General features: G+C 38.7%; 3 protein-coding genes across 3 annotated transcripts; 2 read left to right on the top strand and 1 right to left on the bottom strand.

Moving 5' to 3' along the window:
* The first annotated feature begins 3,670 nt into the window (after positions 1–3,670).
* On the top strand, positions 3,671–4,168 carry LOC103709789 (transcription repressor OFP14-like). Its single transcript, XM_026805682.2, has one exon. It carries the CDS (start codon positions 3,671–3,673, stop codon positions 4,166–4,168), a length of 498 nt encoding a protein of 165 aa, XP_026661483.2.
* Positions 4,169–5,749: 1,581 nt separating this feature from the next.
* Positions 5,750–16,428, bottom strand: LOC103709744 (DDT domain-containing protein DDR4). The gene is made up of 11 exons (XM_008795239.4): positions 16,069–16,428; positions 15,845–15,955; positions 9,968–10,054; positions 9,827–9,864; positions 9,653–9,734; positions 9,306–9,412; positions 8,852–9,011; positions 8,684–8,776; positions 8,412–8,532; positions 7,565–7,607; positions 5,750–6,790 (listed from the first exon to the last, which is right to left on the bottom strand). The coding sequence occupies exons 1-11, from the start codon at positions 16,234–16,236 to the stop codon at positions 6,193–6,195; spliced, it is 1,608 nt and encodes a 535-aa protein (XP_008793461.1). The 5' UTR covers positions 16,237–16,428; the 3' UTR covers positions 5,750–6,192.
* Positions 16,429–19,790: 3,362 nt separating this feature from the next.
* On the top strand, positions 19,791–27,338 carry LOC103709743 (heat shock 70 kDa protein 14-like). Its single transcript, XM_008795238.4, has 10 exons — positions 19,791–19,973; positions 20,340–21,554; positions 23,160–23,387; positions 23,503–23,598; positions 23,685–23,909; positions 24,844–25,038; positions 25,130–25,276; positions 25,360–25,509; positions 26,024–26,154; positions 26,718–27,338. Exons 2-10 carry the CDS (start codon positions 20,385–20,387, stop codon positions 26,938–26,940), a joined length of 2,565 nt encoding a protein of 854 aa, XP_008793460.2. The 5' UTR covers positions 19,791–19,973; positions 20,340–20,384; the 3' UTR covers positions 26,941–27,338.
* Positions 27,339–27,600: the final 262 nt, after the last annotated feature.

Genomic DNA, 27,600 nt, shown 5'->3' with positions numbered 1-27,600 from the left:
GAGCATAAGATCAATTGATACTTACATTTTATTGGCAAAATTGGTTAGAAAGAAACTCTAGGATGTTCCTGCAAAAGAAATCCCCAACAACTCATTGTGTTCCAAGAGAGGTATGAAAAAGAAACTCTAGGATGTTCCTGAGAAAAATTTTTGTAATTTATTCTATTTATTATGTCATTAATTCTATAGACAGAACTTGCTGCTCCGACGAACAATGATATACTAAAGGAGCCAATAAACTCTGAAATATGATAATATGGATGAAATTATGGAAAGTATGCGCAGAAACCAATTCAGCCTGGCTTTGAAGCAAAAGTGTTTTGGCATCAAAGCTGCGACTCTATTTTTCAAAAACAGTTGTTTATCTTACAAAATATTGATCACCTGGCCAATAGTGAATGTAAAATAATGATATTTTTCAAAAATAGTTGTTTATCTTACTGTCATTCTTCAACCATATCTTATAGATCCGCAGAGAATATTACCAAGTCTTCCATATTGAACGTTGAGATGCTCTCAGTCTACTGTTATAAAACCCCCAAAAAAATCTCGGAGAAATGGTTACATTAATATCACCCAGTCAATTACAGTACTTGTCTCGCCCCTTCTTAGCAGCCTCGAGGATTCTTCGTGGCAGCAATGCGGCCATCACTCGTACGCTCCCGAGCATTATTAATGCATGAGTCAAACTTGACGTCGCATTTTAAAATATTAAATATCTGCAGGAATACCACTAAAATCCAAACTAATGCCGGTAGGTGGCGTCAACTTATAATAAATCCGCATGGAATGCGCGGTATAACTTAAGCTAATGGGAAAATGTTGGAAGACTAGATCCACTAATTAGAAAACATTTCTCTCGTGTTTCTAATTGTATTTAGTCTCCATCGACGACGTTTCTTGCTGTCAAAGATTATGAACTTCACCGCAACATGGAATTTTTGGTATTATTTGACTGGTTTGTTCTTTGCTTGTTTGGTAAGCGCCAAGAGTTAGAATCCAAACGTCTCTCTCTTTTTGAAACAAAAGAAGGAGCCGGACGACTTCTGAATTCTATTAGCACACTGTTCTCTGCGGAAGGGTCGAAGCTTCGCCCGTTTCCACTATAAATTCTCGGCCATCGCGAACACCTCGCAATTCCACCTTGTCTTCTTTCTTTCCTTCCCACGTCCATTAGAGGAGCCTTCTTTGCTTGCTCCTCGCTGCCTCAAAAAAACGAGATAGAAAAAGGCCTGCTTCAACTTCTGCTGCTTCTTGGATGAGGTCGATTAGAGTATTTGCTCTGCTGCTGGTGACGTACTTGCTATCAGTGCTTATGCAGCGAGCCCATGGACAAACAATGGCACCCTTGCCAACCAGTGACAGCAAGGCGATCGATCAAGGGATAGCTTACGTACTGATGCTTGTAGCCCTTATTGTTACATTTCTGGTTCATTAACGTGTTTTTCCTTTTGTTATTTATTTTCTAGCTGGGTCCTCTTGATTGAAGAGGAGCAGCTCCTTTGAACCCTCTTTTTTTGCTCTCTGTTTCTCTCTTCCCATTTCCTGAGCAGTTCCAAGAGATATCGGGAGGCGAAAATGTTGTATTAAGGTTTCTTTATGTTCACTGTAATAAATGATGACTCCCTCCTCGTTTTTGAGCAGCTCTTTCCGTAGCGTCATTGCAGAAGGAAACTGCGTCTCTTTCTTCGTAACATTGCATGTTTGCTTTCTTTCTTGGAAAAATATATGGAATGAGCTATGGATGGACTACTTGCTGCCCTGTACGAAAGAGAGAGATATGATTACCGTTGGCTCAGGCTGCTCAAGCAGCCAACCGACAATATTTGCCACCCGCTCCGCCTTCTGGCGCCGCGCACGCACCCGTGCGGAGGCACGGCCTCGAAGGCCCAAATATCAATTGGTCCAACATTAACACCACCCCAATCGATGGTCCACACTGTATGCTACACCAAAGACACAAAGCCACTGGCCTGTTGAGTATCCGTCATTATGCTAACCGACTCAAATTTCGACTTTGGTTCCTTTTGGGGGCACACCTACTACCTTTGATCACGTCAAGATTTAGGGTTTTGCAGTGTTGGCATCCTAATTGATCCAAGTTTCAATTGTTTTGGTTTTCTTTGATTTAGTGGGCTGGAGACTAGGTGGTGCAATTTACTTCGTTTCATCAGATATCCAACCAAGCTCGACTCTAATGCGGCAGTTTTTATCTGACCCAACAGATGCAGGGCAGATACCTATAGTGGTAAATTCCACTCCAAATTTGACTCAAATATATAAAAATTTTCACATATCCCCTCTTCAAAAAAAATTTAATATGTATATATATATATATTAGTTTTATCCGATTGGATCCATCCAACTTTATCGTTGTCCTGTCTCTAGATAAGTATGGGATGGATACCGATAATGACCTACCCTTCCCGTTGCCATCTCTGAAGAGAGAGAGAGAGAGAGAGAGAGGCGGCAAATGGGAGTGTGGACACGGATAATTAAGCCAAAGTATATATCCGAAATCAAAGACAAAGCCAAACTAGGGTTTTTTCCGGACCACCCTCCAGCCCAAGCACCATTGCCGAAACCTTGGAGAATAAACCTAGTTCGCCGACAACCGCCTTCTCCATCGTCATCGCCGCTACCGAACTAGGCTTAAGGAGACGGATATTTTGGCTAGAGAAAGATTGTGCCTGGGCTGGAGGCCTTTGGTTTCTTCTCTGAGGCCTCATCGCCGGCTTTGCTCTAGGTCCTCCAAGTTCCTCTTCTTATCGAAAAAGGTGGCTGGGATCTCATTGGGCTTCGGCAACTCAGCCAGAGCTTCTGAGGCTTATTATCCTTCTTCCAGTACTTCATTTTGTTTGTTCTGGACGGTTTCTTCTACAGGTGGTGCGGCTTCTGGTTTTGAGACCGCCTCTTTTTGTTCTTCCGCTTCCGCCATTGGAGGGATCTCTGGTGCTGGCACTGCTACCACCGCAGCTTCTAATCATTCAAGATAAAATTCAAGGAGTGAAGCTCCGAACTCGGGAAAGGGGTGCGCATTTAAGTGCGTGCTCAACATGTGATAAAATTATAATAATTTTAACTATAACCACCACACATTTAAACACCTCCTATAAAACTTTCTATCCATAAAATCTCACAAAAAAAAAAAAAGACCCTTAGCCAAATATATTCCGAATTCTGTCCCCAGCTAGAGAATCTGCTCAAATTCAGTTCAGCTCATATTTCCACTTAATCTCAGAATAAGTGCTTACCATTGTTTCTTCTTATTTCCATACCAGCCACACCATTTTATTTCTCCCATAAAACCAATAAGAAATTACATTCCTGTTATAAACCTGTAAGTCCGTTTACCTTGTTCATCTGCGAATTCTTGGCTCCCTTTCCGTTCGCAAATATCTTCAAAACTTTAATTCTGTACTGTAGCATTAAATCCGTCCAGGCTAAAAGATAGCAAAAAAAAAGATATGTTCAAATTTCAAATATAGTCAGCTGACTTTCTCTTTCTGCCCCTTTATTCATGCACCCCTCCTTACTCGTAACTATTTTTTTTTATATACAAAATCCTGTTCACTCTTCAACCCAAGTTTTTTCACTGCAACCGTTTCATTACATCCGGAGGTCAGGAAAGATTGAACAGAGAAATCAAAAAAAAAAAATGGGAAAAGGCATGCACAGATCTCTCTACCTCTCGCTTCCCAAACGGAAGAAATCCGCTTCACAGCCTCCACTACTCCCAACCGCACGAAACTACAACAACATCAAGACCTCCAGGTACGTGCCTGGTCCCGCGTCGGAGCGGTCGCCGCGGTCGACGGAAACCCTGCCGGAACCCATCCGGGCGTCGGAGCGGTTCTTCGTGAAGCCGGGCTCGTCTAGCTCCCTCATCGAGGAGGCCCGGCTGAGCGTGGGCTCTCTGTCTCCGCGGTGCGAGGGGCAGGCGGTGGGGATCCTGTCCAGGGACCCGGACGCCGACTTCCGGCGGTCGATGCTGGAGATGGTGGAGGCGCGCCACGTGGACCCGGAGGAGCCGCTGGATTGGGAGTTCGTGGAGGAGCTGCTCTACTGTTTCCTGCGACTCAACGACCGCGGCGTCCACAAGCACATCGTCCGGGCCTTCACCGATCTCGCCGCCGCCGGTTTCCGCCGCAGGTCGCCAAGGCTGTGATATCCTAAATTCTTTTTTTTTTCTTTTTAATTTCCGGTGGTAAGCTTGATGCCGATCATGTGCTTCTTTGCAATTTTAAAAAATATATATCTGGAAATTTTTCGATGCTATTTAGATATGATAGATAAAAGAAGGCGAAGGGATTGAACGGCTCCTTATTCTACTATTGATACACTGCTTTCCTTAATTCATTACAATTTCCAGAGAAACCAGCAACTAAGAACAATTAAGAACTTTTAATAATTTGGTGAGCCATGAAGGCCTGTCCTAGTACTTATAACAATCAAAAACATTTTGTATGATTGGGTTGAAAATTCTATTGAATTCGTGTATTAGGCTAGAGCAATCAGCAAAATCATAGAATTTAAAGGCTGATTTAGCCTATATTTATAAGTATCTAAACATAGTTTTGGAGTGAGTCAGGCCAAATCCCATCGAAGAATGGCAGTATATCTTTTTTTCTCCCTATGAAATACGGGCCAGCCCACTCCAAAGCTATCCCTAGCTACTTACGAATATAAGCCTAGCCCAGCCTATAATTCTATAATTTTGCTGGTTGCACTGGTCCAATCCATGAATCCAATAAAATTTTTAGCACAATCATCCAAACAGACCCTGAATTATAGCCTTCAATGGTACATCTCGAATATTAATATGTTTTCCTTTTTTGTAAAAAAAAAAAGTTATTTAGTGAGATGTTGTCCTTGGCACAATGTTCAAATAGTGTGAGTAGAATAGTCCAATGAGTAACAGATCCTTGAACCTTTTGTTGAATCAATCATTTGGTCGAGGTAGCTAATTTCAAGATAACATCAGTACACTTTACCCTATTTTTGGTTGGAATCATGAAAGGAAGGATGGATGGGGTTGAAAAGATGAATAGCCCCCATTTAGAAAGGATGGATAAAAAAAAAAGGATTATCCATCTATCCTAACCTATCCATTTGCATCTTCCCAAATTGGAAGGATATAGAATAGTATGGAAGGAAGGACTGAGCATGAGGGATGGGTCTTTATGCTGCCAAAATTATCCATCATTAATATTTTGATAAAACTCTAACACTACTACTATTTTTCTATATATATTCGCTATTTTTTAGCTAACCATTTATATAAAATTAATTAACGATGTAAATTTAATTATAAAGTATTAATCATTTAAGTTATTAATATATAAATAAATGAATTCATATATAATTAATTTATTAAATCATTCATTTAATTAAATTATATATTAAATATTTGTGTAATTTTTATATAATTATAAATTATAGAGATTATAAATTTATATATTGCCTTACTTTTTTTAGTATAAATAAATGTTATATAATAATAATAATTATTATTATTATTATTTTATAAAAAGATGGTTTAATAAAAATATCATTCATTTTTTCTTTTATACTTCCTATGCTAAACAGAAATGAAAATCATTCATTCATCCTACCGAACAAAGGAATTAGTGCTGACCAGTCATTTCTCTTATGCCATTGAATAGTCCGCATAGACATGTACAACATTTTTCAGCAAAAAAAGATACATATTCAACAAAAAGATCAACTGTAGTACATAACTATCAGATGAAGAAGAATTTCAGTTTAGGATATCAAAATACAAGTCAAAGTGTTCAAGAACAACAATATTCCACGAAATGAAAGCTCCTTTCTAGAGCACTGACGTCAACAACTTTAGGCTTCCTTGTTATGACAACCCAAAGGAAGCACTTTGCTCTTTAGTCCTTGAAGGAAAGTATTTTCAACAAAAAGATCAATTGTAGTACATCATAACTATCAGATAAAGAAGCATTTCAGTTTAGGATATCAAAATACAAGACAGAGTGTTCAAGAACAACAATATTCCACGAAATGGAAGCTCCCTTCTAGAGCACCGACATCAACAACTTTGGGCTTCCTTGTTATGACACAACACAAAGGAAGCACTTTGCTCTTTAGTCCATGAAGTAAGGAAAGTATTTTCTGAGGATATCAATCAGGAAGTCTACGGATAAGCACTTTTTTGAAGTGCTATTCATCGTCAATTTCATCATTGCCCGCTTGGAATTCATCACCAGAAGAAACAGGCTCCTTCTCAGTACCTGAGACCTCTTCAGCTTGTTTCTCATTTTCAGACTCTGAAAAAATATGAACGGCATAGTCCGCATTACGAGTTGGTCTTTGCCTCACCCTTTTCTTCATCTCCACATGGCCTGTCATCTCTCCGTGGAATCTGCCAAGATGGCCATGGTCAGCACTTGCTGCAGTTCTTCTACTGTGGCGCACCCCTATAACTACTTTAGGCTTAGCTTCTTTTTTATTCTGAGCGTGTCCTCGCCATTTCTTCCTTGGAAAAGCAGTGTTTTCCTTGTCGGAGTCACCCAGATCGAAGTTACTATCATTGCTGCCACTGTTCTCAGCATAGTCATTACCTTTCTGATCATAGTCATCGTCCTCAGCATCATCACCACCAATCTTACCTCGATACTTGTCATCATCGCCAGCCTGAGAATCTGAGGTAGTGTTCTCTGTATCTGCATGCACGGTTCCATCCAGCACGCGGTTCTGACCTGGTACATGCTCTACTCCCTTGCCCCTGTCCTCATGCAATTTATCTGTGTTTGATTTCCTGAATCACAATTCATGCAAATTAGTTAAAATTTTTGGCATGGTGTGGAAATTAACCACCTGATCAACCATGAATTTTATGACCATTCCAAATTAAGACAGCATAAATATGGGACTCATATTTTCATGCCAACATAACAGATAGGAAATACTTATCATATTTCCCTTACCAAATACTTAGTAGCGAGGTGAATTTCAAATCTTTTACAGGCTGCTTCTTGAAATGATATAGTGTCATCACATCCTAAAATTTTCACTTCTTATAGATCCTCATGCCTTGAAATGACGAAGGTGTCATTACATGACAAAATGTTCGAATCAGTAAGACCATATTTTAAGAGATGAAGGTGGAATATGTTTGGCCATTGATATGCTTGTTAGATGGGCACCATAGAATGCTTGTGCTTTTCATATTTAAAAAACAGAAAGCTAAAAGATATACGTTTATTGAATATATCAATATATTCTAAATCCTAGAAGCATTCAGCTTGCAAAAGACCTGCATCTCTGGCATATCCAATACTAGACAGAAGACGAAAACAGAAGACGAAAATTGTGCAGAGAAGGCAATACATCAAAAAAGTACACATGTAACTGATGTTCCAACCACCTTTTGTCTGGAAACATGATTTTTTTTTCTAAGAGTTTGCTGGATAGTTACAATTCTAACCGCCTCATCCTGGAGCATAGTAACATGAAAATTGTGATGAAATAAAAAACACAAGCAGCATTCAAAAACCTAAAAACCAAATATTAGATAGTATATCAAACTTACTTCGACATCTGTATAGCCTCGTCAATGGAACGATCATATTCATCTGTAGATAAACCCAGAAAATTTAAAAGGGAATTAATATGAGAAACAAAATGAAAAGTAGAAAACCCAGATAAATCTGAAGGCTCTTGATAACTTTCCTTCATCCAGCACATTAAGTAAAGAATTTTGCCATTAGAAAACATTTTACATAGTAACATGACATTTTCACTTTCTAAGAGAGCTGAATTTATATAGCTTCTGATAGTGGTGGCTCTACTGATAGAAAGAATCAGCTTAAACAACAAAAGTAATAAATTCCAAACCTTGTATTCTAATGCACAGTTGCTAGGATATAAAAGGCGGGGAAAAGAAACAAAATGAAACCGCACTAAATGTACATCTATAGCCTTCCCAATCAGCATACCAAGTTAATGCAGGGTTTTAGCTCAGAAAAGTATAAATACATAAGAAAAGAATAAATAATCATTTAAATTTTCAGAAAAAGACACTAGATAAATATTCATGTATTGTTTACTGAAATTCTATATCACAATAACTACCTCCTATGTTTTTTAACCCTAGGTTATTTTTATATGCAAGAGATCACAGTGTGCAATGTATTGGTTATATGAAATATGTTTCAGATTCTGGCTAGGTTCCTTCATAAAACCTGTCCTATAGATATGGCAAAATAAAATGTTTCATCTAAATCAGATAAACAAGTCTCCCTCAAACAGGGAACATATGGAAGCTACTACATCCAAAATTGGCAAGAAATCATTTCAATGGAGACCAGAAAGGTCTAGCACGCCAATTCAGACAAAGGCTGATCCTTCATATATGAGTCAGATGATTCGAGTCTTACCAAAAGTGTAGCTCACAGGCCTGCGCTCACGGCAGGAACGACTGCCAGTCCAGTTAGAATGTAGCAAATTATCTAACAACGTAACTTGCCTCTGCTGTCTTTGTAATGCCCTTTTTTTCTTCTGTAAATGATAACAGATGAACTGAATTTAGAACGTGGTGTCAAAAAATTTGACTGTGACCAAGGGAATACTAGCAGAAGATCGATTATAGCCATAATTTTTTTATAGTCCAATTCAAAAAGCTAAGAAAACAGAAGATTGTAGTCTTTACCTTTTGGTGTTCCTCAAGAAGAGGAATGATTTCAATTTTAATTGTCTCCCCAACTGCAGCTTCGGATGTAACTTTGCTCGATGATAGATTTTTCTGAAAAATCCGCAGGGCAAAAATGTGACAATTAAGATCTTAAATGTACATAAACAACATAAATGTGGATCTTACCGATAGTTCCCGAAATTCCTCGAGATTTGTTGCCACCGTTTCCCAGCAAGAATCAATTGTTGGTTGTGTTAAGCGGCCCTTCCCCTTCCACTTCTGTTTGAAATCAACTTTAACAACTTCTCTATACAACCTATGACCAATAATTGGATCTCCATCATACCTTACATTGAAAAAGAAGCGATCAGCATGAAAGAACACGTAAGTTCTTTGATAATAACACATCTGCATGGTATGGAGTATGGACCATGAATAGTTAAGGATCTGCATATGGTTTCCAGAACTACCACCTTTTCTATAATATGATTAATAACAAGCCTTCCGTAACAGCATGATATTATAAATATTACAGTTCAAAAAGCGTGCTGTATGATGTTCTTACAACTGTAAATTCCACAGCATAAGCACAGTAGAGAGGTATGAGTTAAAAAAAAAAATTTATTGCCCCTAAGATTACCAATAACTAACTCCATTCTCACTGCTGCATATCTTTTCTTTACGGAAAGCAGTAATTTTTGTTCCAGCTTTCAGTTCATCAGTGATGTATCTCAATATATCATCTTGCTGCAAGGTACATGCACAAATTTGTCAAAAGTTTGTAGAAGGTGGCAGAAAGGTACATATCTGAATAAAAAATCAATGCATGTAAAATAGCTTAAATCCTGAATTTTTGATAGGGCATTTGATCGAGATCACCTATAACTATAAGTGCAATAGGTGACTTTGAATAACCACCAGGAAGAATATATATGGCAGCACAATTCAAAATATCAAATAAGAAAAAGTCAAAGGAACATCTATTACATCTGCACGAACTTCACAGAGTGCTTTCAGGATCAGCAAACGGATTGTTGGATCAAGTTCCTTATATTTTGTTATCTCTTCCCTGCACAAGCAGGAAAGTGTTCACGTAATTGCAGCCTTTATAACATAGAATAGAAGAATATTCAAATGGTTGGAGAAATCATCTATGCCTACCCATGATTAACTTTGAGTGGATTCTCTCCCTCAGCAACCTGCTTGAGGACAAAGAAACATGAACAAGCAGTCTCCTAGTTCCCACAGTCGGATCAAGATAGTAAATAGATAACTAGGATCAAATATGAAGCTTTAACCTACCCATGGCCACCACAGAGAAAGTTTTTTGCAAACTGTTGTGACCCATGCATCGGGTTCTCTACAATTTTTGTTTACAGGTGGTATCCCCTGGAACACACATACACAATCTCAATTTATGTAATCATCACGTACAACATACAAGTCATGTCTACCAGCTTGTTTGCATAGTCAAGAGGCCATATGATTATTTTATTTGAAAATACAGAAAAAGGTATAACCAGCAAGCAAAGTAGCCGAATAGTAATGTTATCTAAACTCACATACTTGGATATATGAGAAATCGCTTTCTATGTTCCCAGGACATAGAAAATGTAGCTTTGACCTGGTTCGAGAATATATGGTGGGTGGCCCACCCAAGTGAATTGTATCCACATGTCATTTAGGGGTGAAAGTGCACTACATAATGCCTGTCTTGCCCCACTCTCATATCTAAATCTATCCAAATATGGATACAAATTTGAACATCTGACTAATATCTATATCTGTGTCTATATCCATTAGAGAAAAATAGATACATATATGGATAGACAAGTATTCAAATCATACATGTATATCCGGTTCCACTTCTAATCCCATATAATCTTATATATCACTCGTGAATTGTTAAGGGAAATAAGTGACTATTAACATGGCATTTACTTAATTTACCTTTCACATAGTGATATCTTTGATTTGACGATCATAAAGTTCAATTGTTCAACTTATATCCGTATTCATATCCGTACTTTCAATGTCTGATTTGCAACCACATCCATGCAGACAAATATGGATATGAATTTTCGTATCCAACTAATATCCATATATTCATCCACCTCAACCAAAGAAAAATGGGTACCGATATGGATAAACTGCTATCCTACCTGTATCCTATCTTTTCTCAGCCATTTTGTTTTGCACCATTTTATTCTACCGAATCCAAAGGTTGTTTGTGTTAACCAAGAAAGATTTTTCTAACAGTCAACTGTAACATAAATGAAATGCATATAAGTAAACTCCAAACAGTACTAGCAAGTTGATCTGTCTAGAAGAAGACCATATATGAAATGGAGAAGATGAAACAATAAAACAGGAGAACAATTACAGTTGCTACCAGTCACTACACAAGTTGTACCAGATCAAGGATTTTAAAGCTCCAATATTGGCAAGTGGTTGAACATTGAAAATGCCAAGTTTTTGACATCACAACATTTACAGCAAGTAGTCAAATTTTGAAAAAACCAAGTCCTCAAAATCACAAAATTTACTTTGGCAGTTTGTCCGATGCATGCAACCACATGACCCAGCTTATTCACGAAGAAGATCCATGTCCTGGGTTGCATTTGTTGCGGGAAGCACATTTTAGTTTCAGCAAGCCATTAGGAAGACCCCTAAGAAAGTCTCGGTGTCAATCTTGTGAGCTTGGCTCGACCTATAATCATTTCATCTCACTTTTCCGAAACACATGAAAATTTCTTTTTCTTTGTATGAAGGTACAAACAACCACAAAGCATATAAAAGACAGGCAGTGCCACCCGACTAGCAATATAGAGAACCTCTTGTTAAATTGTCAAGTTTAGGACATTGCCATTTTATACATGCATGATAATTTGCATACTTATCGATGATATAAAAACTGTAATTTCACAAGAGTAATGTCTTAATTCTCCCAAAAGTATTGGCATCAGCGATACAAGATACTGATATTATTATCATGTCACGGTAATCATGACATATCCGTACTCCCTAAATTGTCATTGTCATGGTTATTACGCATTTAACCATGATGGTTAGGATGATGTTGCTTTCATAACAGGAGCGATTCCAGCACTGACATAAGTTTACTATCCTTAAAATGCACAAATTACCAAAGAGAGAGAGGGAAAGAAAAACCAAGGATGGAGACCCCGAGCGCTTGACTTTCCGGCATCGAGTTACTATAGCAGAAGATAATAATACTGAGGGATGAGTCTCTGAGATACATATCAATTATCAAAACCATTTCCACAACCAGCAACCCTCATTTCACAAGTATTTTGCATCAGATCCCTCCATTGCAATTTATACAAAAACTACAGGTACATGTTCAGAAAAAGCAAGTTTTTTATCTTTCCTCGCAAGTATGGCCATGGTTTTCTTAACTTTCCCTCATTTTTTGATTATTGAATACCGATCCAAGTGCATCACTTGTACTTGAAGCATCACATTGGTCCTCCAAAAAAGTATTACCCATAGATTTTACTAGCCTCAACATTCTAATTCCAGGCTTGCACAAATTCATTCTTATTGCAGGTATTTTCATTTTCAAAAAGCATATTAAAGAAAAAAAGTTTATCACATCCAAGAGACACATAAAACATGAAAGAGACAACTCTGAAATCAAACAACATCTGTATATTGTAAGCATTATTTTGTAATCTTTCAATCAGTGTATGTAGATTTTACTCATTTGGAATATTGTTAGGTCTTTGTAGTCATAATGTTTTAATCTTTCAATGCATGAATCATGGAATGCCCTGATGGTTCGATGAATTGTTGAATCTGTCCTTACTGATCTCCAATCATTGCCAGATCATTTGATATCAAGCATTGACCATATGGAAGATTGCATGGAATGATACAATTAGATCATGGCTAAAGCTACAGGTGCATTTCAAAGATACTCTGGTCGCATGGAAAATTTGAAATCCTCATCATTGAGGCATAATGTACCCACTAAAGAATTGATCGTCAACCTTAAAAGACATAAACATGCAAACAACTTGCCATCTAAAGCAAAGTCATGGCAATTGCATGGCATGCTCTTGCTTCGTCTGTGGTTCACTATGTAACTCTAACATGAGTTCCAACATGCTCTGTATGTGCATGGAGACTAGGTGCACCTTTAGGATGACCTTTATTTTTTTGAACTTTTGAGACATCAAAGGCATCTTAGGATCTGCACAAAGAAATGAAGGGAATTGGCAGCAAGTCCGAACAACCCAGAAGGATAAATGAAAAGACATTTCCTCTTTGCTCTCATGATAAACAGACAGAGGCACAATTCCAAACCTAGCTGATTCTCCGACCACATCTCTCTCTATCTAAAATATATTCAAGTTACAGCCAAAACAGATTATTTCAAAGGCAAAACCCATAAGATCTATAAAACTACAATTTTTTTTCACACCTTGTAGATGGCATCCAAAACATATCATCCTTGCCATACAATCTGCACCTTACAAAAGAATTGGTGCACATCTTGAATACCACTAAAACCTATAACTGCAGAACTAATAAAACATGAACACTGACACTAGATATAAAAGTTTTTTGAGATTCCATATTCAGGAGACTGTACAGATGTTTACTATTGCATTTCACCTATGTTTTAGCGAAAACATCATAAACCAGAGCAAGATAAACCATTTTGTTAATGTGCTTCACATAATAATTTACTGAACACAAGTAGAAATAGGTTAATATGGTCAAAGAGAGATTATGAAATTAAAATCGCTTGGCTTCAACTTTGTCCTCTCATGTTTCCTGTATTCTACCAGGAGTCTCAAGGTTGGCCTCTGCATAATTTGCATCTCGCCAATTCTTTTCAAACTTGTCCTGACATTAGTGAGATATCAAAGAAATTTAGTAAAAAAAAATGCACATTCATCAACTCGTAGCCAAAAGAAGAGTGTTTTTGAATAATGCCCCTTCATGCAAGGCTCATATTCTGCAGTTCAACCCGAGGAGATTTTGCACCCTATTGGACATTCAGCAATGGCATGGGAAAAAAAAAAAGCATAAACAGACTGCATTTTCAGAAAATCTGGTATGTCATGAAGAAGCCCACCTAAACAAACATATAAATACAAGTATAATATAATTTGGAAGACAAATACAATCACACCATAACTTCTATTGTCTATCAATAAATTATTATATACTTTCTTCCAGAATTATGATTTATGCAAAGATACGGCAAAACTACAGACTTCAAGTTGAGCTCTTCCTGGGTATGTGAACAGTAAAATACAAAAAAAATGCACGAAGAAAGTAATGAACCATTTTTCATGCATGCTAGCATGGCACGGCCTTTAAAAATTGTAGGCCCTCTATATCTAAAAGAAAGCATAATGTTTATAAAAGCATCGACTTTTTTTATGAAGGAGAATGTGTTCAGAAGTTTTAAGGTGAAAATGTTAGAATTTGAAGTACAGATGCACAAACACAAAGTAAATGATGTTCCATATTGGAAAAAGCATTAAAGATGCAAGCACAAATAGAGCAATTGGAAATGAATAATATTTTTTGGGGGGGAACAGGGACGAGTGGGAGGGGAGGAGGGAGGTTGGTGGAAGGTTGGGTTTGGGGGAGGTTTCTTCAAATTCCAAAACTATGTCATTCAAATATGGATGATTCATGAGTAGATAAGGCATATCATGACAAATGAGAAGGATAGGCAGATGCTAAAGAATAAGAAAGAAGGAAAAGTGGGGAAAGCATTGGCAAAAGTAAAAGAGATAACAGAAAGTGAAGAGCAACCATCTCTTGTTGACAAGATAAAAGACATACAAAGAACTATGTGAAGAAGACAAATACTTTGAAGGCATATCAAAATGGATTAAGGAAATGGACATGTTACCACATCAAAATCAGATTTAAATAACTATACGAGCAAGATAGCATGCACTAGAATCAGTACGCATCTTGCATTACATGAATTAGTCTTGTAGCATTTACATAAAAACTTTCCATACATGATTTGTACAAATAGATGACAACCATAGAGGGAGCCTGGTTTAAAGTGTTATATAGAGGCATTTATATAATAATTGGATCGCAGCGTATAAAGCTGTTAGATTAGCAAACTTGTATGTAAAATCATCTCCCCCTAAATTAAGTTATTTATATTATATATGTAAAGAGAAACAAAATGAATGGTTGATTAGTACATTCTAAAAAATGGTTGATTAGTACATTCTAAAACATGGCAAAACATAAATTACATAGTCATATTGATAAGCAGGGAAGAAGAAGAAGAAGTAGGAGAAGTGCAAGTATTCCCGTTTCAAAAATTTAACCCATGAAATGAATAGCATTCACTCTGATGTGCCAGAAAGGAAGTCATCTCCTCTGAATACATCCACATGCATTAGCTATCATAAGATCGAAAATTTGGTGTCTACATAGAATAACAGCTCCATTCTTATGTCAAAAATGAGCTCAAATCTAGTAATCACAAATGGTCACATAATAAAAAATGTATCCAGAAATTTACATGTGTAAAAAAATATAAAGACATTGGTGGTGAGACAAAACAGATATACTATAGCAATTTATCACCTCAACCAATATGTTGTTTGTGATGATTTATGCTTATTCTTGGAAACAACTCTTTCCTTTTGGGTACAGACCTGGAAACAACTCTATAGAGCATTTTATTTGAGCCATGAGCAACTAGAATTTGGGCAGTTTCTTGACTGCAAACTTAAGATGACTAATACACGGGAGATATTTTACCATTTCAGCCCTAAGTATCAATTAAGGATAGCAAATACAGGGGAAATCATACCATTTCTATGATTCTCCCCCAGTCAACAAATAAACAAGTTGAAAATCCAGAATAGAATGACGTGGATTGTGTAGTTACAGTTCGTTCTCTCCCTGAAGGGCATGAACATCATTCATACGTTTAAATACAAAAAACCTACGATCTCTTTCTAAATTAGTATAAGACTTGTTGGATCTAGTGAACGTTGAATGTGCTCGGATCATTAACATGCATTATAGAACAGCGAGAGATTCATATTCACAAGCAAGTATAAAACAAAAAACGCATTAAACAAATAATACAGCATGCCAAAAGAATCCCATGGAATGGAATCCAGGTTCTCGAGATAGTAAATAAACGGGCATTTAAACCTTCAAGAGGGCAATATGAATCCGAGCCAAAGCATCGTTCGGCGAGATCAGAGCCGTTTCGATCTCTTCCGCGGACATCTTTACATCGCTCTGGATGAGCGGCTCGAAAACCTACGTTCACATCCAAACATCACGCTATTAGACAAGGAGGGAAAAGCAAAAATATAACAAAAAATCCTCGAGAAAAAAAAAAAAGAAGAAAGAAAGAAACGGATGAATCTCACGTGAAGGAAATTAAGAACGGAGGCGAGCTCCCAACGCTGCCGGAGCCGGAGCCTCGCGAACTGCGAGGCGGAGATTGAAGGATCTGAGGACGAACCGTCGAGAATCACCACCTCCGGCTCCGAGATCGTGCGGCCCGCGGCCCTTCCCCTCCCGCGCTTCTCGGCCATTTCAAATGGAAAAGCGCGGGAAAATCGCTGGGTGGGACGGCCCCTAGAGGCGGAAAGGGTCGGAGACGAGAGGCACGAGGCGAATAAAGGAGAGACGAGGGAGGAGGGCTCGAAGAGAGTTTTTGTGGAGATCGAGACGGGAGACGTAGAGAGAGATGGAGGGAGGGCGAGAGGAAGATGGAAGAGTGAAAGAAAAAATGGGAGGGCACTCCCGCCGCAAGCTTGTCTTCCTTCGTTTCATTTTTTACTGCTGTTATTTTTTTAGGCTTGATCGCTGGGAAATGGGAATCTCTCCCCTCCCCACCTGGATCGGGGAGGACTTTTTGCAAAGACGGGCTCTAGACCGTCCATAGTTGATGGGAATTGGACAAGGTTTCACGAGGATACGTGCCAAAGTTATATTCAGTTTCGCATTAATTATTCACCAGATACGCCTTAAATATTTATATAAAATTAAAAAATAAAATAGATTCTGCTCACAATTCTATAAAAATTATAAAAATAATACGAATCTATTAAAACTGACCACAAGCCTATCATGATATTTGTAATTATATTTGAATAGATTTAATTTTTTTAGCCTAAGAATGTCGGAACTTAAACAAAAGAAGTATGTGAGGACTTGTGCGGACGTGTATTTAGTTCCATATCGATTATTTGCTGGATAGATCTTAGATACTTATATTTGCTCATATGCTACTGTGTTTCTATCTAACTACCATTTATCATGTGAATCATGAATGGCTATAATTGAACGATAAACTAGTCCAAATAGGATCGCATGAAAAGATCTAAATCTTGGGTGGTGACTCGGTTCGTGGGACTATGACATTAGGGAAGACTCTCAAATTACTAAATTAGTGTGATTCACCGCATGAGAAGCTATCAAATCTCCTGTAGATATGAGTTGTCTTAAAACATTTCAATGTGGAGATCATGTACTTTAAATCTTCTAAGATAGGATTGATGTCATCGTGAGTAGCCGACCGGAGATTCCAATAATAGCTGTTTTGGAGTTCCCTGCCAAGATGATGTTAAGAGCTATGAGGATTGAAATAGCATGCACCAAACTTTTCTACACTCCTTTAAGCTCCACCAATGGTATCGAACAATCATAAAGATAACAACACTGCTACAAGTACTAATTGTTGGAGGTTACGTGTTCATCCCCGCGTCGCACTTTTTCTGTGGAAGGTAGCTCGGGACTGCTTACCCACGAGGAGCATTCTGGCGCGGCGGGGAGTGAGGATTGCCGCAAAGTGTAGAGCTTGCCTAGAGGAGGAGGAGTCCATATATCATGTGCTGATTGAGTGCCCACATGCTAGTCAAATATGGAGGAGTGCATGGGTACATCATGGTCAGGGGCAGAGGTGGTCGTCCATTGAGGAGTTCCTGCTTTTTTGGAGGAGTCAGCATCTGGATCTGGGCTAGAGAAGAAAGGGACTCGTGTACCTGGCCTACTACTCGTGGTTGGACAGGAACGCTCGAGTTTTTAAGAACAGTAGCTCGCATCCAAGAGTGGTGGTGACCAGAGCACTATTGCACGCAGCGGAGTTCATTAGTACTGCTGAGACTTCACCTACTGGGTTGGCCAAAGACATTTGGGGCTCCCTTTTTGCTCTTGCAGCGCCCAGTTATGTGTTCGTATCTTGGGTGCCCCTAGCCTCTGGCTTCCTGAAGGTAAATTTCGATGGCAATGTGGCAGACGATGGAAGATGGGGAGGTACGGGCTTCATCATCAGAGATCATGAATCCATACTAGTGGCTGCGGAGGGTCAGCGGATTTTCGATGCTTCAGTGGTGTGTGCCAAGCTCAGAGCTGCCTGAGAGGGCATTTTCTTTGTCCGACGGATATTGGGTGCGAACCGGCTCATTCTCGAGGGCGACTTGCCCATGGTGATCGATTGGATCTAGAGTCAGGGTCGACAGGTGAGGGTAGGCCACTACTTCTCGACGTTCGTAGACTATTGTAGAAGTATGATGCCCACCAAGCCACACATACCTACAGGAAAGCAAATAAAGCAGTTGATTGGGCTGCATCCTAATGCGGCTCACCATTCTAGCAAATTTGTATGGATGGAGTGTGACAGAGTGCCAGATTCTTTATCTGTTTTATTATGTTTTAATTTTGTTTGCTGCATCCACACCTGCAGGGTGTGAACTACCGTTGTACCAAAAAAAAAAAGACAAACCCAACACCATCATGTCTACCCTCATCCAAGATAATGCCATCAAAGTTGATCTTGAAAAAAATCCAAGAACGGAGAATCCTATGTAAAGTGGATAACCCTACAAGGCCAAGTGATTAAGGGAGGCCCAATTTTTCTAACCATCAAAGACCTATGAGCGGCGTTAGTTTAGTTTGGATGATTTTGTTGGCACGAGACTGAGCTTTTATGATTGATTGTGGGAGGACCCCGATCCACATCTTTAAATATACAAGTATTTATGTATAGCCAAATGCGATGAATGGTATAACAAATAGAGACCACCTCGCTACTCCATCGTTACTTCGGGACTCGTCTTCAAGATATATAAGCAAAACATTTGATGAGTGCAGCGGGCAGCGGTGATTCCACCTCCTACACCATCTTTATCCAAAAATTCGCCCAAGTTGTCCGCATTGCCAAAAAAAGAAAAAAATCTAAAAGACTATTTTCTTTTTCCCTTCAAGTGTCCAATTTAGCAAGCTTTGCAGATCTAAAAAAAATATTATGCGAGCACCGGGATCGTTATTACAATCTACATCATGCAAGACATGGTAGATATGCTTTACAGTTACTATCTCCTAGTTCTAAGATGAATAACATAGCATATCGCACTTGAAAGAAATAACAAAACGCATGGGTTGAAAAAGATCACCATGAGGTTTTCCAGCTTGATCTATATCCTAAAATGTCCAACTATCTATTGCATTACTAAGGTTAAAAAAAAAATACTATTGGATTCAGCAGGGGGTGGGCGAGCACCACCCGCTATTTAGAAATATTCAGACTATGACCAGTGGTGGGATGACATTGCAGGCAAAGCACGTATCTCATAAGACCAACGAAGCAGTAGATTGGGTAGTCTTATATATGGCTAACTATTATAGAAAGATCCTATGGCTAAGGAAGGAGATTACTCGGTGCATTTTGCAACTTATTATTTTTTGATTTTTTTTTAGGTATATTCATACTTAATTTGTCTCGGACTTCCACTTAAACAAAAAAAAATAATAATAATAATTTCAAAGAATTTTGGAAAGTGGATGACCACCTCCGTACATCAAATTGTTAAAATTCTTTTAAAAAACCCTGTCGTTCCAATCGAATCGTAGATTTTATAAACGGTCCCTTGTAGATCTTTCCGGAACTGCAACGTTCGATCCTTTCCAGAGTCGTCCAGTCCGTTCGCCTCCCAAACCCGCAGGGCAAACAATCAAGCCATGTCAACCGCACGTTTGATTCAATCCAAACCCATCAACGCTCACCTAACTTGGCGTGCGATGAACAATCACCATACGATTTAACTATGTATCAGACTCGCACGGAAGTGCTTAGGTCTATGATGCCGCTCAAAGCACTTGCATTCGAGGGTTCTAGAAAAAGCTACGCCTCCCACGACGATATCTACCCGTTCTCCCCACAGAAGGGGGAAAAACCTGAAAAAAAAATAATAGAAAGACGTTTGATCCGGCGAGCTTCCGAAAGGAATCGGGAACCTCTTCGCATCGGAGCTCTGCGGCTGCCAAAAAGGTACGCCAGATTCCCCTCTCTTCCTTGTTTCCTCTTCAGATCTGCTTGGCTTTTTATCCCAAAACCCTAATTCCTCGCGACACTTCGATCGATCGAGACCCAAGACTTTAATATCTGTACGCTGTTTCTGTTCGCCGTTTTTTATAGTTCATTTTTATAATTCTTTATCAAATCAGAGATCTTCTGAAGCACTATTTTCGCCGATCTTTTCTTGTCTATGAGTATATTACATGGTTTATTCCATAATTGGATAAAATTCTTGTTTTTGCTTATCCAGTTTCTGATTTTTGGGCCAAGTCCTTGGCTTTCTAGGGATGGGATGACTAAGATTTTTTTTTTAATATGTTTTTATTTATTGATTCTCAGATCTCCTCGTTTTCGCACGGGACATAGTGATACATCGGGAAAACGATGAGCGTTGTCGGGTTCGATGTCGGAAATGAGAGCTGCATTGTTGCGGTCGCTCGGCAACGCGGGATCGATGTGGTTCTCAACGAAGAATCCAAGCGAGAGACTCCAGCGATCGTGTGCTTCGGCGAGAAGCAGCGGTTCGTTGGGACAGCTGGGGCCGCATCCTCTTTGATGAATCCCAAGAACTCTGTCTCCCAGATAAAGCGTCTGCTGGGCCGGAAATTCTCCGATCCTGAGCTCCAGAGGGATCTGCAGTCTCTCCCCTTCTTGGTAACGGAAGGCCCTGATGGTTTCCCTCTGATCCATGCTAGGTACCTTGGGGAACAGAGGGCCTTTACTCCGACCCAGGTCCTGGCAATGGTTCTTTCTAATCTGAAGAGCATTGCCGAGAAGAATCTTGGTGCAGCGGTTGTGGATTGCTGCATTGGCATCCCTGCATATTTCACCGATCTCCAGAGGAGGGCTGTCCTGGATGCTGCTACTGTTGCTGGATTGCATCCTCTCCAGCTGTTCCACGAGACCACAGCAACTGCTTTGGCTTTTGGTATTTACAAGACAGACTTGCCGGAGAATGACCAGCTCAATGTGGCCTTTGTTGACGTTGGTCATGCAAGCATGCAGGTGTGCATTGCTGGCTATAAGAAAGGGCAGCTGAAGATTTTGGCCCATGCTTATGATCAGTCTCTTGGTGGGAGAGATTTTGATGAGGTCCTCTTTAAGCACTTTGCTGCTAAATTCAAGGTGGAGTACAAGATTGATGTTTACCAGAATGCCCGTGCCTGCCTTAGACTCAGGGCGGCATGCGAGAAGCTGAAGAAGGTGCTGAGTGCAAACCCAGAGGCACCGCTCAATATTGAGTGCTTGATGGATGAGAAGGATGTGAGGGGTTTCATTAAGAGAGAGGAATTTGAGCGGATCAGTGCCCCAATATTGCAGCGTGTAAAGGGACCATTGGAGACGGCACTTCTTGAAGCTCGGCTGACAACCGAGAATATTCATGCAGTTGAGGTGGTTGGATCAGGGTCTCGTGTTCCAGCTATTATTAAGATATTAACGGAGTTTTTTGGAAAGGAGCCTAGACGCACCATGAATGCGAGTGAATGTGTTGCCCGGGGCTGTGCCCTTCAATGTGCCATTCTCAGTCCCACATTCAAAGTGCGGGAATTTCAGGTATTATCTTTTTTTTTTTTTTGCCTATCCATTTCATATACTTACGTAATTCTGTTTAGCTTGCTGTGAAGTATTTGCTGTCATTCTTGGGGGCTTCATATAGTGCATAAATTTTTATCTCCCTTAACTCGATGAAATTGTGATTTTAGTAGTTAAAGTGTGAAGTAGTTATTCCTTATATGTGGGGGCTTGACATGCTACTTATGTATTTACTAAAGCATTTTTTCTGATTCTGTCCATGCACTGCAAATTCAGTTGGCCCAATTTGAATTCCAAGCTTAACTTCAAAGAAATAACAGGATAAAAGCTCCAGCATCAGAACAAGCAGAACTCATACATCAGTTACTGGTTAAAACCTTAAAAAGGTACGGCAAGAAAGAACCTTCAGTTTCTGGTTAATACCTTAAAATGGTTCTTTCTTGCCGTACCTTTTTAAGGTATTAACCAGTAACTGATGTATAAGTTCTGCTTGATCTGTTGCTGGAGCTTATATCCTGTTATTTCTTAAGCTTGGAATTCAAATTGGGCCAACTGAAATTGATACGGTATCCTGGGGAGCTTCTCGTTGTTATTATTTGTCTGTCAGCGTGCAATCTTGAGATCAGCCTAGAAGGGCTACCAACCTTTTTATAGGAGCTCACAATGACTTATTAGTTAGCTTCTGTAAGATTGATTTGATGGGTGTGTGCCATTTCATGTATTATACCTCAAAATCTTTTCTTCTTATGGTAAAGAAATTTGATTTGTTTTTGAAGAATTGGCACACGTGAAAGAAAACTCATTTTATACTTCAAATTCTATAACTTCCGAAAAGCTATCCTCTTTTGCTTAGTCCTAAAACTGTTCAAGATAAAGCCTTCTGATTTGTTTAGGTGGGTGAGTCCACACTTATCAACATTAGCGAGGAAACCGGCTAAGATTAACTTATGTTTCAAGGATAAATTTTACCAATATGTGTATACATTTTCTGAATTTTTGTAAATGTTGCATAGATTGGGGTTCATAGGTAGCTCCACATTAGCAATATTACATATAGCTTTCTAGTTTTCTTGTATGTGCTAATGTGATAAATTATAGTTTTCTGAACTGGATGTAATAAATAACCTAAATTATTTTTCTTGTGATTCTGTCTATATAGCTTTGCATATCTTAGGTGAGTTCATATTCTTTTGACCTAATATTTTTCTGGTTAGGTCTGGGTAGCCTACTTTACACATTTGAACTGTTGGGCCGGTTATCAATTGCTTTTATATCCAACAGTGAAATATCAGTTAATAGGCAAAATTGCAATATCATTCTATTATGCGAGAGACAAATTAATTTTGTTTTTTGTTGTGCCTATCAACTTTTATGGACAAGGGTGTTTGCATCCACTATTATTTCTAATGCCTATAAACATGGTCAAGGCTACAGTTTGATTGCTTGTGTGCTGCTTCTATTAATATGTTCATTCTAAAATATATTGTAACGGATTTTAGTTCTTTCTTTTGTTTTACTATTTATTGTTGCGTTCTTGTTTGAGAATGTACTGACTGAGCAGTGTCTCATTTGTTATTCCTTCATACGAATACATGACAATATCATTGACTCTATCCATGTCTGAAGGTTCATGATAGCTTCCCTTTCTCAATTGCCTTGTCATGGAAAGGATCTGCCCCAGATTCGCAGAACGGTGCAATGGAAAACCAGCAGAGTTCAATTGTATTTCCAAAAGGGAATTCAATTCCCAGCGTCAAAGCTCTTACATTCTACAGATCTAGTACATTTACAGTTGATGTGATGTATGCCGATGTGGGTGATTTGCAAGTTCCAGCAAGGATTAGTTCTTACACGGTAACTAATGATACATTGTCATTCACTTATATGATGTTTTATGTTTTTTTTTATGTAATATGGCCATAAAACTAGTCTTCTGCTGTTCATGACAATCGTGGACCCTGTATGACAGATTGGCCCATTCCAATCCAGCAAAGGTGAGCGAGCAAAATTGAAGGTTAAAGTTCGCTTGAATCTTCATGGGATTGTTTCTATCGAGTCAGCAACTGTAAGTCTTGAAGAAGTCATATATAAATTATCTACATTTTAGTGTCTTCTCTCATTTAACTCCACTTTCCGAAAAAAATAATGCAGATGTTGGAGGAGGAAGAAGTTGAAGTTCCTGTATCAGATGCAAAGGAGCCATCAAAGGAGGCTACCAAGATGGACACAGATGAAACAAGTGACTCATCTAGAACTGAGAATCATGAAAATATGCAGGATGTTAAAACTGTGGCAGCAGATAACGCTGGTGCTGGGGTCGAAAATGGTGCGCCAGAGGCTGAAGAAAAGCCTGTGCAGATGGAAACTGATGCCAAGGTTTGCAAATCATCAGCTACTAGTTTTTTCAATATGCTTGTATATCACTGGGATTTTGCACGAAGTTATTTTATGCTTCTGACCCCATTTATTAGGGCAATGATTTTTTCTTTGTTTGATCGTTGGATGGACATATTTATATTATAAATTATGTAACCTAGTTGGAGTTTGTTATCTTCTCCAGTAGTTTTGAAGATAGAATTGTACTCATTACAAGTTTCTTATTTATTAATGGTACGGCTTTGATTAATATAACTTATTCATTAGTTTGACTATATTAGTTAAACAGTTAAATTATCCTGAGTTTGTTTCTTTACCCACAGCTCACAATGATTAAATTGCATCTCAAAGCTCGTATTTATGGATTCTGAAAGATGCATTATATTTATATATGGCAGATGTTTCAATGTTTTCCGCACAAATCAAAAGCTGTGTATTTGAATTGAAATAAGCTAGCAATTGATATATTTCATGAAAATTTTCTGCTCGTGCTCTGTAAGTACTAGGAACTTCATTTTCCTGCAGGGAAAAAATAGAAAGTGGATATTCTGACTTGTTCATATCTTAGAATATGCTTTCGTATGTGTTTTTTATGCCTTGATTTCAGAGAGTTGATTGTCTTAGTTCTTAACAAATGTGAAGATTATATCTGTGAAATGTTTCTGCTGACCTCTGACAGAAGTCAAGTCTCCTCTTCCTTTACAAATATATATTTTCTCTTCCTGTGATTGTAAAGCAGATGTTATAATTTGATTGCCCTAATAAAATATTTTGCAATATCTGACAGGAACAGTAATAAACCTTTCATGGGGTGCTATATCTATATATTTTACATAAAGCTCTTCTAGTTCTAAATTACATCCCTTTTTTCCATGTCTGGTGCAAAAGCACATCTGAAAGATCATCAATTGTTGATATAATGTTGGTCCTTCAGGTTGAGGTTCCAAAAAAGAAGGTGAAGAAAACAAATATTCCAGTTTCTGAACTGGTGTATGGCGGAATGTCAGCTGAAGATTTGCAAAAGGCAGTTGAGAGGGAGTTTGAAATGGCTCTTCAAGATAGGGTAATGGAAGAAACCAAAGACAAAAAGAATGCTGTGGAAGCATACGTTTATGACATGCGAAACAAGGTTTTGTCATCCATTCATGACCCATTTTGTACTATATTTTTATATTAATCTATATGGTCTGACATCAATATTGTCTCTTTTTTGTTTTCAGCTTCATGATAAGTATCAGGATTTCGTAACAGCAAGCGAGAAGGATGAGCTCATTGCAAAGCTTCAGGATGTCGAGGATTGGTTGTATGAAGATGGTGAGGATGAGACAAAGGGTGTTTATGTTGCTAAGCTTGAAGAACTTAGAAAGGTAAATCATTCGACTTTCTTGTTTTCATTTGTGTCAAGCTGATGAGGTGTTTAGTTCATCTGATAAGGGCTGTCTGAGTGCAGCAAGGTGCCCCTATTGAAGAACGCTACAAGGAGTGGACAGAGAGAGGTCCAACCATTGATCAACTCATTTACTGTATTAGTAGTTTTAGAGAGGCCGCCTCGTCAAAAGATCCTAAGTTTGATCACATTGATATAGCAGACAAGCACAAGGTATGATGTTTTAGAAAAACCTGTTGCACTTTTTTGGTAATTGTTATGTTTATGACTTAATTGTCGGTGAAACATCAACTATGCCTTTTTTTTAAGCCCTTGTGGTCCGTTGGCATCAACATTCAATTGGAATGTCTAAAAATTGTTTTGCTTTCAATCTCAGAATTTTTGGCTGTGCTTCTGTTAGAACCATCTGTATGTGGACATCCAGTGTTTGTCCCTGCTTTCATGTTTTCGTCAGTAGGCACACTCAACTGGGATTTTGGTTTTGTCTAATTTTCAGCCACCAAGAGTTTACATTATCTTCAGAATTGTTTATGCTGTAACACAAGCTTAGCATCCAATCGTTCACTATACTCGCTGCATAAATATCTGGCATATACTGCATATTTTAATATATCTCCTGCAGTTCTTAAGTTGAATTTGAAAGAATTACAGTTGCTAAGATTTATTTGTGTAAAAATTTTGTAGAAATTTTGCAGTCATGTGCTTATTTGTTAATCATTTATCATAGGTTGTTAATGAATGTGCCGGAGCAGAAACCTGGTTAAGAGAGAAAAAGCAGCAGCAGGATGCCTTGCCCAAACATGCCACTCCCGTTCTTCTTTCGGCAGATGTGAAGAGGAAGGCTGAAACACTGGACAGGTAATAATTTAGGGCTCATTTGGTATTGCTTTTGCTTTCTCTTTCAGTTTTCAAAAACCCAAGAAGCAAAATGATTGTACAACTGGATATGTCTTTTGTTTTTATATTGTTTGTAAAGTCATTATATTTTTTGGTGGCAAATATCTGTTGCTGTCGAAAGGGAGTGAAAATAAAACCGGGAATAGCATAGTTTTGTGCAAATGCCATCTTCAGCACCAATGATACCAAACAGGAACAAGAAGACAGACAACAACGATAACAAACAGACCCATAATATAGTTTGTCAGGCTGATTTTCGGTTGTGCATCCATGTGTTTGAAATTAAAATTAATAACAAAACAGTGTTCCCCTGTAACTCTTATGATGGAACCGATTCTTTGGCAACTTGATCTAAAAATAGTCATCCGAATCCTCCTTTTGACTTTGCTGAATTGTGCATTTAAGCTTTGGCACTCGTGATCTCTAGTGTTTTGAAATGAGAGAGAAGTTTGTACCACACTAGTGTAGCATCTCATGTTCGTCATATATTGTTCGCTAAGTGTATAAAGAAATTGCTTGCACAGGTTTTGCAGACCGATAATGACGAAACCAAGGCCGCCTCCACCCAAGCCGCAGACCCCACCACCAGCTGAGACGGCAGCACAACCTCAAGCCAACGAGCAGCAGCCTCAAGGAGATGGTGCCTCCAGGGAGCAGGTGGCTGATGAAAGTGGTCATGCGCCGCCGAGTGCTGCTGAGCCAATGGATACCGATAAATCAGAGGGTGTCACAGATCCTGCAGCATGAAAACATTATAGTCCGGTTGTTTACATAGAAGCTATGCTCGTCTCGGTGCTGTCACTTTCATTTAGGGTCTTGCTCTGCAAAAGGTGAGTGTCGGGTTCCTGCATAGGTGATATTTGGGTTTTAATATTTACTTCCTATTTTGTACTCATGACCCGAAATCCAGTTTTTGGAAAGTGGTTTACGGGAAGAATTGGATTTACGTTCTGATGGATTCAGTTTGTTTTGTTTGGGACCAAAATCTCATCTGAATTGGGGTTCGAGGTATACCGAGATATGCTTCAGGAATGCCTCAACTTGTGCCAGTGCTTCTGATGGTTCTCCTAGTAAACTGTGGCCGGTGCCAAACGGTAGAAAGATTATACCTGATTAAATTTCAACTGTTGTTTTCTCATGCTGCATTGGGAATGTTGTGGTTTCAGTCTGCTCGGTTATACTAGTTGTTTACTTTCAACAGCAAATTATGATTTTTGTGTTGATGTTGCTGTTAAATATTTATCCGGTTGTGAGTCCATGTCAGATGTATCTCCCCTTTTGACTACGGTTGGTCTATGGGTCTATTAGGTTTTTTAATTAATATGCATATGGAGAGAATTAGACTTGGTTATATTCGAGTAGATCTTCGGGTATGAGCAAGTCGAGATTGGATGGTGGTGTTCTACC

The sequence above is a fragment of the Phoenix dactylifera genome, chromosome 8, assembly GCF_009389715.1.
Source record: "Phoenix dactylifera cultivar Barhee BC4 chromosome 8, palm_55x_up_171113_PBpolish2nd_filt_p, whole genome shotgun sequence".
NCBI lineage: Eukaryota > Viridiplantae > Streptophyta > Magnoliopsida > Arecales > Arecaceae > Phoenix > Phoenix dactylifera.
Note: the sequence above shows the minus strand (reverse complement) of the source record. Positions and strands in the feature narration are given on the sequence as shown.

Coding starts and splice junctions, on each gene's coding strand:
- LOC103709789 (XM_026805682.2), top strand. CDS start 3,671: ATGCACAGATCTCTCTACCTCTCGCTTCCCAAACGGAAGAAATCCGCT.
- LOC103709744 (XM_008795239.4), bottom strand. CDS start 16,236: ATGGCCGAGAAGCGCGGGAGGGGAAGGGCCGCGGGCCGCACGATCTCG. Junction 9,865..9,967: donor TTTCTCTGTGGTGGCCATGG/GTAGGTTAAAGC, acceptor GTCCTCAAGCAG/GTTGCTGAGGGAGAGAATCC. Junction 9,413..9,652: donor TCTGTGAAGTTCGTGCAGAT/GTAATAGATGTT, acceptor TGTACCTTGCAG/CAAGATGATATATTGAGATA.
- LOC103709743 (XM_008795238.4), top strand. CDS start 20,385: ATGAGCGTTGTCGGGTTCGATGTCGGAAATGAGAGCTGCATTGTTGCG. Junction 23,388..23,502: donor CAAGGATTAGTTCTTACACG/GTAACTAATGAT, acceptor CCTGTATGACAG/ATTGGCCCATTCCAATCCAG. Junction 23,599..23,684: donor TTTCTATCGAGTCAGCAACT/GTAAGTCTTGAA, acceptor AAAATAATGCAG/ATGTTGGAGGAGGAAGAAGT.